Genomic DNA, 17991 nt, shown 5'->3' on the forward strand with positions numbered 1-17991 from the left:
CTAATTCTGTATCCAATGCCCTGCTCACAACACCCCTTCCCTCTCTCAAGGGTTCTGGGGGGGGGGGGTGCGTATCAAAGGCTGCAACTGAGGGAGGAGGGCCTCTTGGGAGAGGGTGCTTTACAGAAACCTACCCCTTTCCCCAGACCAGAGCTCCCTCCCCCATCTCTTCTAGCCTGGAGCCCCAGAGCTCAGGTCTGGGTTTCCCCGCCTTTGCCCGGCAGGATCTTCTCCGTGTAGGAAGGAGGGGCGGCAGGCTTGTCTTACTGTCCCCACCCTCACATCTGGGGAGCAGGAAGTGAAGGCTGCTCGGGCCAGCGGGCTGCAGCTGCTGCGCAGAGAGCGGGACGCCGCTGGGACCCCATGGCCGAGGGTGTAGAGCGGCGCCTGGGAAGCCTCACCATCTTCAGCCGCGAGGACTTCGAGGATGATTGGCGCCAGGTGGCCAGCGGCGGCTTTGGCCAGGTGTTCCAGGTGCGCCACAAGCGCTGGCGGACCCACTACGCCATCAAGTGCTCCCCCTGCCTCCTGACTGACGCCCACAGGTACTGAGGGGTCTCGCCCTCCAACCATCCCATTTCTTTCAGAGGAGAAAGCTGGGTCAAGCCGGCTGCTGCTGAGGGAGAGGCGGCCGAGCTTGGGGCCCTAGCTTGTCCCCTCCTCCATTCTAAATGCCTCCCAGAAGCCTGCCCCCCCCCCCACACACACACACACACAAGCTGGGCTAGGCCCGTTTGTGTCCATTACCCGGCATGCGAGTGGCGCATAATTCTTGCTTGTATGGGGATCAGTGGAGGCCACAGGTGAGCAGAACTCACCCTCCACAGATGCCATCTACCTCCCACACTCCAGCCTGCCTCCTCCTTCCAGCCACCTCCCTCCTTCCAAGTGCCTGAGTGGTGACGTGTGGCCTTACCTGCCCTGCCATTGTGCTGCCCACCCCAGACTTCCAGGGCAGGGCTGTGTGTCTGCACCCAGCCAGGTCAGGGTGAGCCTGACGGGCTGATGTGCCCCTGGATGGACGCTGCCCAGCCTCCCTGGGCTCAGGGACCCTGCACCCCTGCAGGGTTTTGTCTCTGGGTTCCCTCAAGCTCTCACCGGGCTAGGTACCACGCTTCCTCCCTCACCCCTACTGTTCCACCCTCTCTGTCTTCCCAAGGAGCCAGGCTTCGATGCCCCCCGCCCCACCCTCCTGCCCAATGTGCGTGCACTTGCGTGTGTTGGCCCCCACCCTGGAGCCATGAAAAGAGTCTGGGGTGATGTTTTAAGCGAGAGCAGGTTAACCCTTTCCTCCTCCGGGAGCTCCTTGGGCATCAGCAAGAGTGTCTGGGGAAGGGGCATCTTGTCTGGATGCAGTTTTATCGTGTACTGTGTGGTGCTGTCTGTGCTTCAGGCAATGGGCTGCTAACTGATGGGAAGACTGCCGGTTCAATCCCACCTCCAGCACTCCGAGGGAGAAAGAGAGGCAATCCACTCCTGTAAAAATTTACAGTCTTAGCAACATTGCTCTATGAGTCAGAACGGAGTCCAGTGGGTTCCAGGGTCACCAGGCATGTCTCCTGGTGGCATAGTGGTTATGCGTTGGACTGTAATCCACAAGGTCCTCAGTTTGAAACCTCCAGCACCCTTGTGGGAGAAAGGTGGGGCTTGCTACTCCCCTAAACAGTTACGGTCTCACAAACTCATAGAGGCAGTTCTGCCTTGCCCTATGTGGTCCCCAAGAGTCCGGAATGACTGCACGGCAATGAGGTGTTGTTGTTTAATGCATACTCCTGAGACAGCCTCAGGCCCTGCGCACTCAAGCCAGCCTCTTCAGTGATGCTCAGTGAGGCACCCCTGCACACCTCACGGACAGGGGCAAAGCCAAGTAACCCACGGCTCTCTCATTTTCCTTCCTGCACACCCTCCAGTTGGCTGTGGGGAGGAGTCAGACTACCGCAGGATCCGTCCAAATCATTGAAGGAAGGACCAAATGGAAATGCATGGTACTGACACGTCTACCCTGCTTGACACGGAGTGTAACTCCGGCAACTTTCCCTCCCAAGTTCTGGGAATTCCCAGGGTGGAAAAGGGGGAGGAAGTGAGCAGTAGTTCATGCCCTCGATGTCTCAAGCAACCCTGTGGGGCAGGGCCACTCTACCATTCAGGATCGCCAAGCGTCGCAATCCACGCTGGGGCCACAAGTTTGATTTTGCTGTTGTTTGAATGTGCCAAGTGAGTTCCTTGCTGGTGCAAGTGGTTAAGGAGCCAGGCTGCCATCTAAACGGCTGGGGGGTTCGAGTCCAGCCAGAGGTGCCTCAGAAGGAAGGCTTGGTGATCTCGTTCTAGAAATGACTCTCTGAAAACCCTCTGGATCACAGTGTGTCTATGACATCTGTGGGTTTGCATGCGTGGGGGTCAAGCCCATAGCAATGGGCCTTTGTTTTCTTTTCCTTTTGATGTGTCATGTACTATGCCGTGCCAAGGGCTCTCTCTGTGTTCCTTATCTCAGTGGGCCCTCCTCCAGTCTACTCATTTGCTCATTTATAAATGCTTGTTTGCTCTCCTGCCCTGGGCAGGGCACAGTGCAAGTCCAGTCCCTGAATGGAACAGGCGTGGCCTTGTTCTATGGGACCCTGGGACTCGGGGCTCCAGTTCACACACACATGAGAAGTAGAAGAAAGAAGACATGCACAGTTTTGGGAGAGTTTAACACAGTTTGGTTGCAATCAGTAAAGTCTTCCCTGAGGAAGTTAACCTGGAGCTGGAACGTGGAGGCTGAGCATGAGCTGAGTAGGTGCAGAGGAGGAAGCTTTCCGGGCGCAGGCAACAGCCAGCAAAGGACTCGAGGCAGGAGGCACGTAGTAAATACAAGGGGTGGAGAAAAGATTTTTGTGCCTGGAGCTGGGAGTGAGGGAATTGTGGAAAGTGCCTCCTGAAGGGGGTAAGCCAGGGGTGTGTTTGGTGGTGGTGGGGTGGGGTGGGGTGCAGTACAGTGGGGGAAACTATCAGATTTGTAGCATGGAGAATGGACGGGTGAGGACAGAGCGGACACTCAGCTAGATAGGAGACTGTTGTTATTGTTCAGGCAAGCCCTCCTGAGGGTGCATCGACATGGTGGCTGCAACAGTGGACTCCAACGTATTAACAGTTGTAAGAATGGCACGGGCCTGGGCAGTGTTTTGTTCTGTGGTGCACAGGGTCTCCCTGAACTGGAGCTGACTCGACAGCTCCCTTTCAGGGAGCTTACACTCTCATGAAGAGAGACAAGGTATGAACAATACACATGGATGTTTGTGTAAAGGACCTTGTTGTTTTCTTGATTAAAGAGAGCTGAGGAGATCTTCAAAGATTAGATTTTGGCTAGAAACATTTGTTTGTGGCCTATGTATGGGGGATAAGGTGTGACAAAGTTGGTGGGAGTCTGTGAGAGTAAAAGGAATATATATATGTATATATATATGTATATATATATATATATATAATTGTATGACATTTTTCCTAGGAAGATTCCATGTAAATAGAAATGTACAGCAAAGGAAGGAGCGGGTCGTGTGGCTGTCCTAGGGAAAAGTGCTCTAGGTAGAGGGGACCCAATTTCCAATCTCCTGCCATTGAGTTGATGCTGACTTATAGATTCAAAACTCACTCCCAGTCAGTTCTTATGTATAACTGCCCTAGTGGACAGAGCAGAACTGACCCTCTGGGTTTCTGAGACTGAACTCTTTCCAGGAGTAGACAGCCGCACACACAGGGTTTGTGAGACTATAAATCTTTACAGAGGCAGACAGCCTCATCTTTCTCCCTCAGAGTGACTGGTGAGTTTGAACTGCTGACCTTTCAATTAGCAGCCCTTGATTTGATGCCACCTGTGATCCACAGATAGAAGGACCACTGAGGGCGAAAGTCCTAGGGTGGGAATGCTCTTGAGACGATGGAAGAACACGAAGAGGCCAGTGTACTAGGAGCAGAGTGAAGACATGATCTGAATACAATTAAGACAGCAAGGGATGCCCAGGAGGGGAGCAGAGCTCATCAGGCTTGGCCGCCATTATAAGTGCCTTACTTCTTTCTGAACAACAGGAGAGCCGTCGGACAGTTTTGAGCTGAGATGTGACATACTCCAACTTACCTTTTTTAAGTGTCAGCTCTAGGAAAGTGAGACGAAGATGTAAATGGTAGGAGGTGGAGAGAAGTCGCCACATTCTTGCTATATTTTGAAAGGGGAAGAACGGCTTATGGAAACTGAGAGTAGGAATACAGTCAAGGATGTGTCACCAGGACTGGTAACTAGGGGTGTGGAGGCCCCGTTCCCCGAGATAAGAACAGATGGGGAGGGAGCTGGCATTGGGGGGAGTATCAGGTGAAGTGTTGGAGATGTCGAGACAGAGAGTATGGAGTGAGCAGAGGATCGGGACCATGCCCAATGGACCGAGCCTGCAAAGGAAACAGAGAGGAAGTGCCTAGAAAACAGAGAGTGAACGCCTGGGGAATGCTGACATGCAGCTGAGGCCCGAGAGTGTTCCAAGCAAATAATCACAAGAGATCCATAACACGCCCTGCTCTGAGGAAAAGCGTAGGCCAACTTTTTTTTAAAAAAGTGATAGGGTAATTTGGAAATGGATAATGGCAATGATTGGATAGCAGAATTACTGGGGGGGTTGAATTCACCCAGAGGCTCCTCAGAGGACAGGCCTGCCAACAGTCTCAAAAGCCCCATGGAGCCCAGTGCTAGCCTGATACTAATGGGGTCCCCATGAGTCAGCACCAGCTGGACAGAAACTCAATGACAACAATGGTTGACCAATGTGGTAGACTGTGGTAGTCACCTAATCTGGCGTCAGTTTAAGGATTAAGAGTGTAGGGTAGAGTCTAGGCTGTCAGTCTGGAGACAGCCAATGAGACTTCTGTGTGGGCATGGCCTTCTAAGAATTCTGGGAAATCTGGTTCATCCTCCTTGGAGGCGGGAGACACCTCTCTCTCTCTCTCTCTGCAACTCCCTGGGAGACATTGCAGAAGACAAGCCACATGGACGCAACCAAATTTCCGAAGCCGGAGAAGCCACAGAGAGACTCCTGCCAGCACTGAGATGTTTCCAATGACACTGGATCCAAAGACTTTCTGTCCATTGGCCTGTGATCTTCTGCATTCGGAATCACTGCATGTGTTTTGTGAATCTGAAGAGGATGTTATAGATTGGAACCAGACATATGAGCTAATATCAGACTTATGGACTTGATCTGGACTGGGCTGGGATGTTTTCTCAATGTTCAATTGCTCTTGTATATCAATCTCTCTCTTATACACATAGGTGTATCTATGGATTTGTTTCTCTAGTCTACCAGACTAACACATAGACATAACCCGAGTTGGCTTGTGCACATGCAGAATGTTCAAACGGCAGAAGATTTGTTACATAGAAGTTGACCGCAACAAAAATGTTCATGGAGTGGACTGGCGCACGGTCCTTGGATATAGCGAGAAGGGGGCATTGGTGACCTGACAAGAGCTTGCCCAGCGAGGTGCCGAGGCCAGAACCCTGAGCAAGGTGGGACGTGCTGGGAAGGAGGGGCAGCAGGCGTAATGAATGGTTTTAAGATGCCAGGGTGTGAAGGGGATGGTTCATGGCACTTACCAGGATTCCCATTTTCCAGTTAAGAAACGGAGGCTCAGAGAGCTGACTTGTCCAAACTCATGCAGACAATGAGTATTTAGACAGCGCTGGGATTTAGGATCAGGGTGATCTGGTCCCCGATCCCATGCTTCCCACCATTCATGGCAGACGTTGTCTCACTCCTGTGAACTCTGGAGGAAGAGATGGATCAGGGCTTTCACGGGAGGTGGGGGGTGGGGGGTGGGGTGGGGGAATCTGAAAGCAAGAACAGGAGAGATCTGGATGCCCCAACCAGCCCAGATGCACAGGGAGAGCTGAAGGGCATTTCTGGCACTCAGAGCTTCCCAGACTAACTTCTCAGGGAGCCCCCGGCCTCCCCTCCTAGCTCATTTTAAGCATCTTCTGGTTGGGATGCCAACGCAGTCTTGCAGAACATTGTGCTTTAAAAAATGGCATTTTCCCTTAATCCCCACCCTGCAATCCCAAAATGATCTACAACAATTTACATATTTATTGTTCCATGGGCACCTGCAGTGCATGGAGCTGGGGAGTTAGTGAAGGTTGAATTCCTGAAGCCTTGACTTCTGTTCCATTTGACCCAGATGTACTGTGCAGAGCCCGGCAACATGCTGTGGAGAGCACAGGGTGAGTTCTGACAGTTTATCCAGAGAGCGGAGAACAGCCAGCTGGGGGCCGTGCCCCTGCGATGTGCATGGGAGGCAATCAGATTACACCCAGCATGGAAAACGGCATAGGGGACATGGGAGGAGCTAATGAGAGGGAGATGCCTTGATGATGTAAACAAAGAATAGCCTAAAATATCAGGGGAGATGATCTCTGGAAGGTTGGATTACTGATGATTCCATTTCCTTCTGTGTGCCTCCAATTTTCTATGAGATTTGTGTGCATATATATGAGGGGGTGTCCCATAAAAACCGGAATTGACCTTGGTAGAAAGAGCTTTCTTAGTATGCATTTTTCCTGCTAGATGAGCATTGAGCAACTTGCTCTGAGTTAGTGCACCCAGTGGCGTCACCTGGGAAGGTTCTCCCTGGTCACAGTGAATTTTTTTTTGAAAGAAGTTTCACTGGAACCTGGTTTTTTTATGATATCTGATTTAAGAGAATAGTGTGCGGCTGTGAAACTTTGTTTCCTGCTCAGGATAATTGCCCCAGAAACTGATGTGATGTGGAACACAGCTTACAAGGACAGAACTATGGGAAAAGCGCAAGTGTATGAGTGGTTTTCTCATTTCAAAAAAGGTGAAATGATGATTTGATGACAAACTTCATTCTGGACATCCATCAACTTCCCAAACGGATGAAAATTCCAACTCAGTGCCTTTGGAGTTTGTTCCTCCAGGTCAGACTGTTAGTCAAACTTTCTATTTAGAGGTTCTGAAAAGATTGCATAACAGTGTCAAAAAATTGTCTGATTTGTGGCAGTTTTTTGGCAAAAATAGCTTGCCTCTCGCCCCATGCACCTCACTCACCCGACCTTTCTCTATTGATTTTTTTTGTTTCTACAAATGAAGAAGAACATGAAGGAAAGCGATTTGACGAAGTAGAAGAGGTGAAGAAAACAATGAGAGATGTGCTGTCAGCCACCCAAACAGATGAGTTTGAGTAATGTTTCCAAGAATGGAATAGCAGATTTGACACATGTATTAAGTGTAATGGAGAATACTGTGACAGTAACATAATCCGTCAATTTGTGAAGGGGCGGAGTCTAGCCTGTAAATCAGGTCACAGCCAATGAGGTCTCTATGTGGGCGTGGTCTTCTCTCGAGGATTCTGGGAACTCCTGTCTTCCTCCCTGGAGGTGGGACACACACTCTCCCTGCGAGACATTCTACATGGAGCTACACTGATGGAGCCATAGCCTTGGAGCAGGAGGAGCCACATGGAGACCCACATCAGTGTTGAGATGCTTCTACCACCACTGGATCCACAAGACTTTGTACCCACTGGTCTGTGATCTTCCTGCATTTGGCATCACTGCGTGTGTTGTATAAGCCTGAAAAGGAAATTACAGACTGATATCGGACATGGGGGCTAATATCAGACTTGTGGACTTGATCTGGACTGGGCTGAGCTGTTTTCTTAATACACAATTGCTCTTTTATATAAAGCTCTTTCTTATACACATATGAGTATCTATGAATTTGTTTCTCTAGTCAATCCAGACAAACACAAGTACGTTGAAGGTGATAAGGCTGTTTTGTAAAATAAATCGCTTTGAAAAAAATTCTGCGTTTTTTTTGGGGGGGGTACCCCCTCGTATAAAATTTTCACAATCAGGGATACTTTAAAACAGAAGGAGCATGAGGGTTAAGATTGATCTTCAAGGGGCTCACAATCTACAAAGGGTGGTGACCAATAAGTGAGTGGCCAGAATACAAGACAGGCTGAGATCCCTGCTCACTGAGACCACCTTTGCAGAATATGCTCAGCCAGAACCTGCAAACACCTTCACTTCCTGTCTTATCCCTGATGGCCATCTGGCCCTTCACCTGTGCCTCCTCCACCACCCCAAAATCCACGGAAGCGTCTCCAGGTCCCTACAGCTTGGCATGTGCCTATTTATGTGTTCTACTGGTTGCCCTGGCAGCGGATGGGTTGCCCTCCTCCACCTGTCTCCCTCTTCTCTGCAGCTCTCATGTGAATTGTCTCATTGAGGAAGCGGCCAAAATGGAGAAGATCAAGTTTCAGCACATTGTGTCCATCTATGGGGTGTGCAAGCAGCCCCTGGGCATTGTGATGGAGTTCATGGTCAATGGCTCCCTGGAGAAGATACTGCCCACTCACAGCCTCTGCTGGCAACTCAAGTTCCGCCTCATCCATGAGACCAGCCTGGCCATGAACTTCCTTCACAGCATTAAGCCTCACCTGCTGCACCTGGACCTCAAGCCAGGCAACATCCTCCTGGACAGCAACATGCACGTCAAGGTAAGAGTCCTGGCCAATAGCCCCCTACCCACCTACCCCTTTTCATGCTAGAATCTTCTCTAAAGGAGTAGGTTATCCACCTGCCCGGTGTTGGGCCTCTCAAGAGTTTTGTGATATTCCCCTCATGGACAGAGACCCCCAAAGCAGAGATGGATGGTGTGCGCAGGTGGATATTGGGGGTCTCTGGGCTAGCCCTCTGTGAGCCTCTCATCAATTTCAAGGGTGGGTAGGAAATCCCCTATCTCTCACAGGTTGATGGTGACCCGAATGAGATGGTGATGCTGTTGGTCGTCCTCCTTGTTAGCTGCTCTTGAGTTGACCCCTGTCTCATGAAACAACATTCTGCTTGTTCCTGGGCTGTCCCCGGGATGGTTTATGGGTGAAATCATTGTGACCCATGGTTTCCATCGGCCGGTGTTTAGAGGTAGATCTTCAGGCCTTTCTTGCCCGTCTTAGTCCGGAACCTCTGCTAAGACCTAGTCAGCGTCACAGCAGTATCCGGGTCTCCACTGGTGTGGGTGGGGGCTGCACGGGAGGTGCATTGGCGAGGATTTGAACCCAGGTCTCCCATGGGGAAGATGAGAATCGACCGACTGGAAACAGGTAATGCCCTGGACTGCCAGCCCAGCGGTCCTTTGGGATAAAAAGCATGGAGGGTTTCCTCCCCAAAATGCAGCCCTTGGCACCCCAGGGGCAGTTTCGCTCGACACTCCTGGGGTGGCCGTGAGCTGTAGTGCACTGACAGTCATTGCACCAGAGATGCTGTGACCCTAGAGAACGGTCGTGTGGCCATTTCTTTCGTTCCCAGAACTGCAACGCTGCGTGCGTTCTCCTTCAGTGGCACCTTTGCACATTCTGTTCCTTCTGCGTGGAATTCCCTTCCCCCATTCACCCATGGGATCTAGCGGACCTTCAGCTCTGCGCCTAAAGGTCCCTTGCTCGGGGAGCCCTTCCACAGACCCCACTGTGTACCCTCACTGTACCTCCGTGTCTCCATATTACTATCCCTCCTTGGAAATATGTGATCCAGGGTGAGGGAGCCCCTGGGGTGCCATTGTTAAGCGCTGGCTGTGGAGCACAAGGTCAACCATTCAGACCCACGAGCTGCTCTGTGGGTGAAAAGACCCTTGGGATCTGCTCCCATAAAGATTTCAACCTAGAAAACCCCACGGGGCAGGTGACCCCTGTTCTCTTGGGTCCCTGGCAGTGGAAATCAGCTCAAGAGCACACAACAGCCATCAGTCAACAGTAAGGCTATTTCCGAGATGACTCACCCCCATCTCAAGAAGCACTTCTCAGGGTTAGGGAGCTCTCATCTCTCTTAGCCAGCCTCGCTGTCAGCCAGTGAATGGCTCATTGACGAAGTGATAAATTGATGGAAGGAAGCAAAGGGGGCAGCGAGGTTGGGGCGGTACATGGAGTAGGTGGAAGGAATGCACCAGACTCCCTGCCCTTGAGACCATTCTCATTCAGAGGAAGGGATAAAGGCCAGCCAAAGATGGCGTTCTTTCACGTAGCCTAGTGTATCCATGGCCCTCTTCGGAATGCTCTGCTCCCACGTGCTTCCTGTGCTCTGGGTCCTGGGTGACGGGTTTCTGGAGCCTCTCTTAATTCTCATACTAACACTATGGGTTCAGCGTTTGTATCGATTCCATTCCACAGATGAGTAAACAGAGGCCATGCACAGGTAAGTGACTGGTGAACAGGAACAGAAGTCGGTGACAGAACCACTGGGTCAAGGTCATCACTGCTGCCCTGCACTGGGAGAGGGGAAGCCAGCGAGAGGACTGAGAACCCGAAGCTGTTTTCTGGAGGGAGGACTCTGGAGCAGCCACCCTGACATCCACAACCTCTGGTTTCCTCCCAGATTTCGGACTTTGGCCTGTCCAAGTGGCTGGAACAATCGACCCGGATGCAGTACATCGAGAGGTCAGCTCTGCGGGGCACCCTCAGCTACATCCCCCCAGAGATGTTTCTGGATAGTAACCAGGCGCCAGGATCCAAATACGATGTGTACAGGTGAGTGCAGGTTCCTCAGGTGGGACAGCTCATTGGCCTTACCCTGGGGATGAGGTCTTAGGGACCTGAGATCAGTCTATTCCTGACCTCCAGGGAGCGGGGGGTCTTGGACAGGGTCACTTAGTCTGTGTCCCCCTGGCTGGGCTGCCATGGACATCTAAGAAAGGCCACTCAGGGGGTACTGTCCTCCCACAGCTTCGGGATAGTCATCTGGGAGATCCTCGTGCAGAAGAAACCATATCCAGGTAGCGGGGCTCGGTGCAGGGACCCGGGGGCCGTGGGCAGCCTTGGGGCCTGGGAGGGCAGAAGAAGGGGCAGGTGTTGGGGAAGCGCCTCTCCTCACCCTACCCCTCCTCATTTCACATTAAAATGGGAAGAAAGAGAAACAGCTGTCCAGGACCTCCTGCTGGATGGCCCTAAGTCTCTTCCTTCCTCCCACCCCTTCTACTGTCTAGAGGTGGATAGGCTGCACCACCAGGAAGCGTGGACAGCCGGGCCAAGTTGAAAGGCAGAGGCTTTCCTAGGCCCGCAGTGTGTGGGAGTGGGGGTGCTGGGGGCATGGTGGTGGTCAGGGCTGGTCTGAGAGCTGTGGCTACTTAATCCTGAACCTCCAGTCAGCCCACAGCATCCCTCGGGGCTCACTACACCTTCATGAAGCCCCTAGTTTGTGCAAAAGCGCGCCCCGCTGGGCAACTCAGCCAGGTCCCCAGCCACCTTCCGGACCTCCTCCCGCAGGCTTTAACATGATGAACATCATCGTGCAAGTGGCCATGGGCGTGCGGCCCTCCATGCAGCCCATCTCGGAGGACTGGCCGGGTGAGGTCCACCAGATGGCGGACCTGATGAAGCGTTGCTGGGACCAGGACCCCAAGAAGAGGCCATGCTTCTCAGGTTCTCAGCAGGGAGCGGGGTGCCGGGTGGGGCTGGAGCCAGGGGAGGGCAGGATGCTCGGTGACCATGCTGGGGGCTACACAGAGAGGCCTGCAGCACTGGGGTCCTGGGATGGCTTTTCAGGCAGGGCCAGCATCGCAGTCTGGGGAGGCTGGGTCTGGATCCCAGCAGGACAATGGGTGCATCCGTGTACAATCTGGAGGAGGGAGCCCTTGTGGCTGGCTCTCAGGAGATGTGGGGCCCAGCCCTGGCTCCGCCTCGGAGGCCCATCATCGTTGGAAGTGCCAGTTTGCATTGGGGTTCCTTTCCATGGGTGCCCCCCTTCCACACATCCACCTTCTTCCCTAAGGTGCACATGGAGAGTTCAGAGTTCAGAGTGCACATGGAGAGAACAGAGAAAGGTCAGCTCAGACTGCTCTGTTTCTTGGCTCAGCCCAGACCCACTTGTAGCCTGGCTCTAGTTTCCGTGCATCACAGAGTACTCTGTCCCGACCCCTCCTCCCACCCCTGCCCTTGCCTAGATGCCAAGAAGCTGAACAACCAGGAACCAGGGTCACCCAGCATGGGTAGAATTCAGAGTCTTGCACTGGGCCTGCAGTTCAGGGTTGGTCTGGAGGTCAAGTCCCCCAGCTGAAGGGGTCAACAGGCATGCAGTGGGTCGTGATATTTCTAGGCCCTCAGAGACAACGAGCACACCCATGTGGGTACATGTGAGTAGCTTAGAGAGACTTTCGTCCCGCTGCCCCGTCTTACAGAGAAGAATGCTGGTGCCCAGCAGGGGCAGGGGCTTGCCAAGGCTGTGAGCCAGGCCCCTGCGTCCTCAGCACATGCGTGGCTTCAAGCGAGCCCCAGGGGGTGTTGAGATTGGCACCACCACCCACTCCCCACCAGCCGACCACTTCCTTGCCTCCTCCCCCCATGGAGCAGACATCACGATGGAGACGGACATGCTGCTGTCCCTGCTCCAGAGTGCCGTGGCCGACCCAGACAGCGAGGGCCTGGCCAGGAAGGTGTCCTGCAAGCCGTCGCTGCGCCAGTCCCCAGAGGTGAGTGCCCAGTCTGCCTTGGGTCTGTGTGTGTGTTGTGGGGAGTGTCCTGTGGTCACACAGGTGAGTCTTCTCTGAGGCTTCCTGATGAGGCTGCCAGCGGAGCTGTCATCTGCCAAACTGTGCTCATCCACAGGGAAACAAAGGTGGCTTCTGGATAAGGCGGGCCCCTGCCCTGAGAATCGGGGTGGAAGTCAGCAGAGCCCTGGCCTGCAAGGGAGACCTGCTGTCCTAAGGGCTCCGGTCCACTGGGCCTGAAGGCCAGCTCTCTGTTCCCCTGTCTGGACTCTCACAGGGAACCAGACATGAGGAGGCACTGTGGCCCAGGAGAATCTGTGGGTCCACTCTGCCGGCCTTCTAGTCCTGGCCAGTCTTCCCTGCTCTGTGAGGGGTGGCTTAGGAGGAGGGGCCCCTCAGAGGGGGATGGGTGGAGTCCTGGCGGGTGGAGAGAGGATGGGAGGGGAGGACGATGAGGACTGGAGCGAGCCGCCCACAGACTCATACGTTTGCCCTCCATCCTCCCATCCCTGCAGGTCAATGAGGACATCCGCCAGAAGCTGACGGACAGTGGTGAGTCTGGGGCACAGTGTGGGACCAGAGAACCTTCTGTGGGGGAGAAAGGGGAATCCCCCCAGCCTTCCCAGGCCCGTCACATGTCTAGACTACTGGGTCCCTTTCCCTAGCACCCTGATCTATGTTCCAGAACAGCACATCCCCTTGGGGGTCCTGGCTCCGCGCCTCCCCCGCCCCCCCCACCCCCCCCCCGCCTACACACACACAAGTCTGTGTTCTCCAAAGGCCAGACACCTCCCTTCTCAGCTGGATAGTGGAAACAGTGGTTCTCAACCCCGGCTGCACATGAACACCAGCAGGGACTGAAAACAATACGATGCCTGGGTCCCCCACCAGCCAAATTAAATCCAAAGCTCCTAGGGGGGCCCTGGGCATTGGTGGCTGGCAGGCTTGTTGCTGCTGGCTTTTCTGTTTTTAACGTTTAATATCGCTGCCAAGTGGAGTCCCTGTGTAGAGCTGTGGTAAGCACGCTTGGGTGCTGGGTGAGAGACCGGGGGTCCAGTCCACCCAGACACACCTCCGCAGAAAAGCCTGGCAACATGCATCCTGTTATTTGACTTTCAGCCACTGAAAGCACGGGTCTTCTCTGACGCAGCAGGGGTCACTGTGAGTCGGGCTGACTGATGGCAACTGTCTGCCGCTGTTGTTTTAATGCTGCCGGGTAGAGCAGAAAGGAGCCCGGCAGCACAGCAAGTTAAATGCTGGACGGCTGACCTGGAGTTTGGTGGTTCAAACCCATTAGCCACTCCGAGGAAGAGAGATGAAAGCTATTGGTTCCCACAAAGACGTCCAGTCCCAGAAAGCCAAGCTCCTGTATCCTGTAGGGTCACTGTGAGTCGGCGTCGACTCACAGCCGTAAGTTTGGTTGGGGACTTGGGGGCAGAGCAGAAGTGGGCCCTTCACGCCTTCTGGGGGAGCTCAGATTATAGAGCTCATCACAGGTTTACTGTCAGCACGGAGCACCAGACTCTGGGCCGCCAGCCCTCTGAGCACTGTGCTTCACCGGCCCTCACTTCGGCTGCTGGAGGCTTCACACCACTCAGAACGGAGGCTCAGAACCTACAATCTGAGCCCTCTGCCATCAGGCCAATTCCAACTCATAGCGACCCCGTGGGCCACGGGAGCACTGCACCTGTGGGTTTCCGAAATGCTCACTGTTGATGGGAGTAGAAAGCTCCATCTTTCTCCTGCAGAGCGGCCAGGGTTCCTAGAGAGAGGCTCATAGAGGCAGAGAATGAGGAAGGTCACGTGACGCCAAGTGGTGGACTCAGGATTTGAACTCAAGGCTTCCCAACCCTTCCTGCTTCCAGTCTCTCGAGCAGTTTCCAACCTGTAATGGTAACAACGGCAATAGCAGTGTGTTGTTGCTCTTGCCCATTGTGACTCAGGCCACCCGGGCAGGGTTTTCTTGACTGGTATCTCTGGGAGCGGGTCACCAGCTCTTATCTTCCGGGGTACTGCTGGGGGGATTCAAACTGCAAACCTTTTGGTAACCAGCCAAGAGCAAACAAGTTGTGGCACCCAGGAGATCTACGATAATGGCAAAGGCTTTCCCAGGACAAAGCAGGGTGGCCGAGGTGACCTCTGGACAGGGGAAAGGTCCCCTTTTTCAGCCAGCTTTTTCCCCCCAGCAGACTCAGGAGACTACTGGAAGTGGGTACTGCAGCTGTCGGACAGCGAGAGCTTGGTCCCCAGCGACGAGGAACTGGGCGTCTACGAGAACAAGGTCACCCCCCTCCACTTCCTGGTGGCACAGGGGAGCTTGGAGCAGGTGAAGCTGTTGCTGGCCCACGAAGTGGACGTGGACTGCCAGACGGCCTGCGGGTACACGCCGCTCCTCATCGCCGCGCAGGACCAGCAGCCCGACCTCTGTGCCCTGCTCCTGGAGCACGGGGCAGACCCTAACCTGGCAGACGAGGACGGCTGGGCCCCGCTGCACTTTGCAGCCCAGAATGGGGACGACCGCACCGCCCGCCTGCTCCTGGACCACGGGGCTCACGTGGATGCCCAGGAGCACGAGGGCTGGACACCGCTGCACCTGGCCGCGCAGAACAACTTTGAGAACGTGGCCCGGCTCCTGGCCTCCCGTCAGGCTGACCCCAACCTGCGAGAGACTGAAGGCAAGAGCCCCCTCCACGTGGCCGCCTACTTTGGTCACATCAGCCTGGTCAAGTTGCTGACAGGGCAGGGGGCCAAGCTGGACGCTCAACAGAGGAACCTGCGGACTCCACTGCACCTAGCCGTGGAGCGGGGCAAAGTGAGGGCCATTCAGCACCTGCTCAAGAGCGGAGCGGCCCCTGACGCCCTTGACCAGGGCGGCTATGGTCCACTGCACATCGCGGCCGCCAGGGGCAAGTACCTGATATGCAAGATGCTGCTCAGGCACGGGGCCAGCACTGAGCTGGCCACCCAGCAGGGCTGGACACCACTGCACCTAGCGGCCTACAAGGGCCACCTGGAGGTGATCCACCTGCTGGCAGAGAGTCACGCTGACCTGGATGCTCAGGGGGGCATGAACTGGACTCCCCTGCACCTGGCAGCACGCCACGGGGAGGAGGTGGTGGTGCTGACCCTGCTGCGGTGTGGGGCAGATCCCAATGCCGCTGAACAGTCCGGCTGGAGACCGCTGCACATGGCCGTCCAAGGAGAAGCCTTCCTGAGCGTCATTCACCTCCTGGAACACCATGCTGATGTCCAGGCCTGCAACAGGGTGGGCTGGACAGCCGCCCACCTGGCTGCCCTCAAGGGCAATGCGGCCATCCTCAAAGTGCTGGTCAAGGCTGGCGCCCAGCTGGACACCCAGGATGGGGTGGGCTGCACACCCCTGCAGCTGGCCCTCCGAAGCCAAAGGCAGGGCATTGTCGCCTTCCTAGAGGGCAAGGAGCCCACAGTGCCCATTCTGGGTGGTGCTGAGCCAGGGGCTCAGACAGAGGTTTAGGCACTTGGGAGGAAGGGGCTGGAAGAAGTGCAGCTGGGTGTTGGGATGGCCCCCTCCCCATGTGGAGCCCCTACCTTCACCGCAGCCTTGAGAAGACACAGGGACTTGGTCTGATGGTAGACAGACTGAACACCCAGGTGTTGGCTGGGGAAGGCGCCCTGGCATGGGGAGTTCCTTCCAGACCTTCCCCAAGGGCATCTCCAACGGACCCCCATCTCTTTCTGAATTGGATGCCAGACCCCATGCCCCCAAGACTCCTGCTACATCTGCCCCTTGCCCCTGAGTTAGCAGAGGCTGCCAGACCCTAGAGAAGCCAACAGAGGGCAGCATGGCAGTGAGGGCAGGGGCTGCCCTGGCCTGTGGTTCTGGCCACAAGCTGGGGCAGAAGGGCAGCAAGAGCTCCCAGTTCCACAGAACCATCTGCCCACACTTCATGCCACCTGCTAGACCCCTGCTGTCCCACCGACCACAGTTTTCCAGAGACCCTGGGGCCTCACACATGGTGCCTCAGGGCAATGGAAGAGTGTGTTCCACTGGCTGAGTGGGCCTGTGTGAGCTCCTCACTGCAGGGGTCGCTGCCCCTCTCCTGTGTGTCCACTGACACTACCCGTCTTCATCTCTGGCATCTGACAACAGCTATGGCTCTGACCTCCCTCCAGAGAGATCAACCTATAGGCCAGTTTTATCTAGGGGTCATTAGTCAGTATTATGGATCCCTGGTAGCACTGTGAATTGGGCAGTGGGCTGCTAACTGCAAGGTTGGTGGTTCAAATCCACCATCAGCTCAGAGGGAGCAAGATGAGGCTGTCTGCTCCCATAAAGATTCATTCTTTGGCTATGTGTCCAAATCAACTCGATAGCAGTGGGTAGTGTGATTTAGGATGGCGTGTGGTGTGATTTGTGTGGTGTGTGGTTGGAACGGGTCTCTGAGTGAGCTCACAAGAGAGAGGAAGCCAAGGGCACATGTGGGGAGTTGGGTGAAGTCTGTTTATGTGTGTGGCTTGGATGTGATTAGTGTGCTTTGTTTATGTGTGTGTGGTTTGTATGTGTTTGGTGTATTTGGTATGTCTGCATGTGGTGTATATGTGATCCGTGTGTGGTGTGATATAGTTTGGTGTGTCTCTGTGTGGTGTCTGTGTTTCATGTAGCATGGTGGATGTATGTGATTGGGTAGTGTGCCTGTGAGTGTGATAGAGTAGTGTGGTGTGTCTCTGTATGTGGTGTGTCTGTGACTGGGTGACTGGGTGGCGTGTCTGTGGGTGTGGTGAGTTTGCTGAAGAAGGAAATGGATGAGCAGATGAGAGGACGTGGAGGGGTGCTTCACGGTAAGAGGTGGTTTATCTGGGGGCTGGCAGGGCTCAGAGGCCTCTCCCGTGACCACACCCTGTCCATCCATCAGCAGGCCCTGCCTGTCTTGCTGGTCATGGGGCAGTTAGGAGGAGGGTCAGGGTGATGACTCCCACTAGCCCCCTGCAACTGGAGCTCCGCCTCAGCTGCGGGGGTCCTGGGCTTCCTGTAGGCCTTGCTTGGATGATGTCCTCTCAGAGAAAAGGAACCTTCTCTGGCCAGCTCCCTCCTCGGTCAGCCAGCAGGTTGCTCTCCAGCCACTTGCTCCTCTAGGCTGACACAGGCGGCCGCCAGCAGCTCCCGTGAGAGGTGAGGCTGAGGAAACCTGCCGCCCCACAGCTGGCTCTGCCTGCCGAGTTCACAGATCCTCAGCCTCCCCGGGGCCTGGAGACGTCCCATGAAGGGGTGGGCCCACCGGGGAGCAGCTCCAAGCTGGGCTGTGCCCCTGAGTGGCACTTTGGCAAGGCGGAGTTTCCGGGGAGAAAGAGGAGGGATGTGTGGAATAAAACAAACACACACCCGTCCTTGGTCCTGAGCCAGCTGCTGTGGCATCCGCTTCCACCCTGGGAGACTTCCGAGTATCAGCGTAGAACTGTGTGCCACAGCGTGTCCCATGGCTGGTGTTGCACACGGAAA

General features: G+C 54.8%; 1 protein-coding gene across 1 annotated transcript; it reads left to right on the forward strand.

Moving 5' to 3' along the window:
- Positions 1 to 363: 363 nt before the first annotated feature.
- ANKK1 (ankyrin repeat and kinase domain containing 1) lies at positions 364 to 16008 on the forward strand. The gene is made up of 8 exons (XM_075547818.1): positions 364 to 545; positions 8247 to 8541; positions 10409 to 10560; positions 10756 to 10805; positions 11296 to 11451; positions 12379 to 12497; positions 13031 to 13067; positions 14705 to 16008. The coding sequence occupies exons 1-8, from the start codon at positions 364 to 366 to the stop codon at positions 16006 to 16008; spliced, it is 2295 nt and encodes a 764-aa protein (XP_075403933.1).
- The last annotated feature ends 1983 nt before the right edge of the window (positions 16009 to 17991 follow it).

The sequence above is a fragment of the Tenrec ecaudatus genome, chromosome 4, assembly GCF_050624435.1.
Source record: "Tenrec ecaudatus isolate mTenEca1 chromosome 4, mTenEca1.hap1, whole genome shotgun sequence".
Classification (NCBI taxonomy): domain Eukaryota; kingdom Metazoa; phylum Chordata; class Mammalia; order Afrosoricida; family Tenrecidae; genus Tenrec; species Tenrec ecaudatus.

Coding starts and splice junctions, on each gene's coding strand:
- ANKK1 (XM_075547818.1), top strand. CDS start 364: ATGGCCGAGGGTGTAGAGCGGCGCCTGGGAAGCCTCACCATCTTCAGC. Junction 8,542..10,408: donor ACAGCAACATGCACGTCAAG/GTAAGAGTCCTG, acceptor GTTTCCTCCCAG/ATTTCGGACTTTGGCCTGTC. Junction 13,068..14,704: donor CCAGAAGCTGACGGACAGTG/GTGAGTCTGGGG, acceptor TCCCCCCAGCAG/ACTCAGGAGACTACTGGAAG.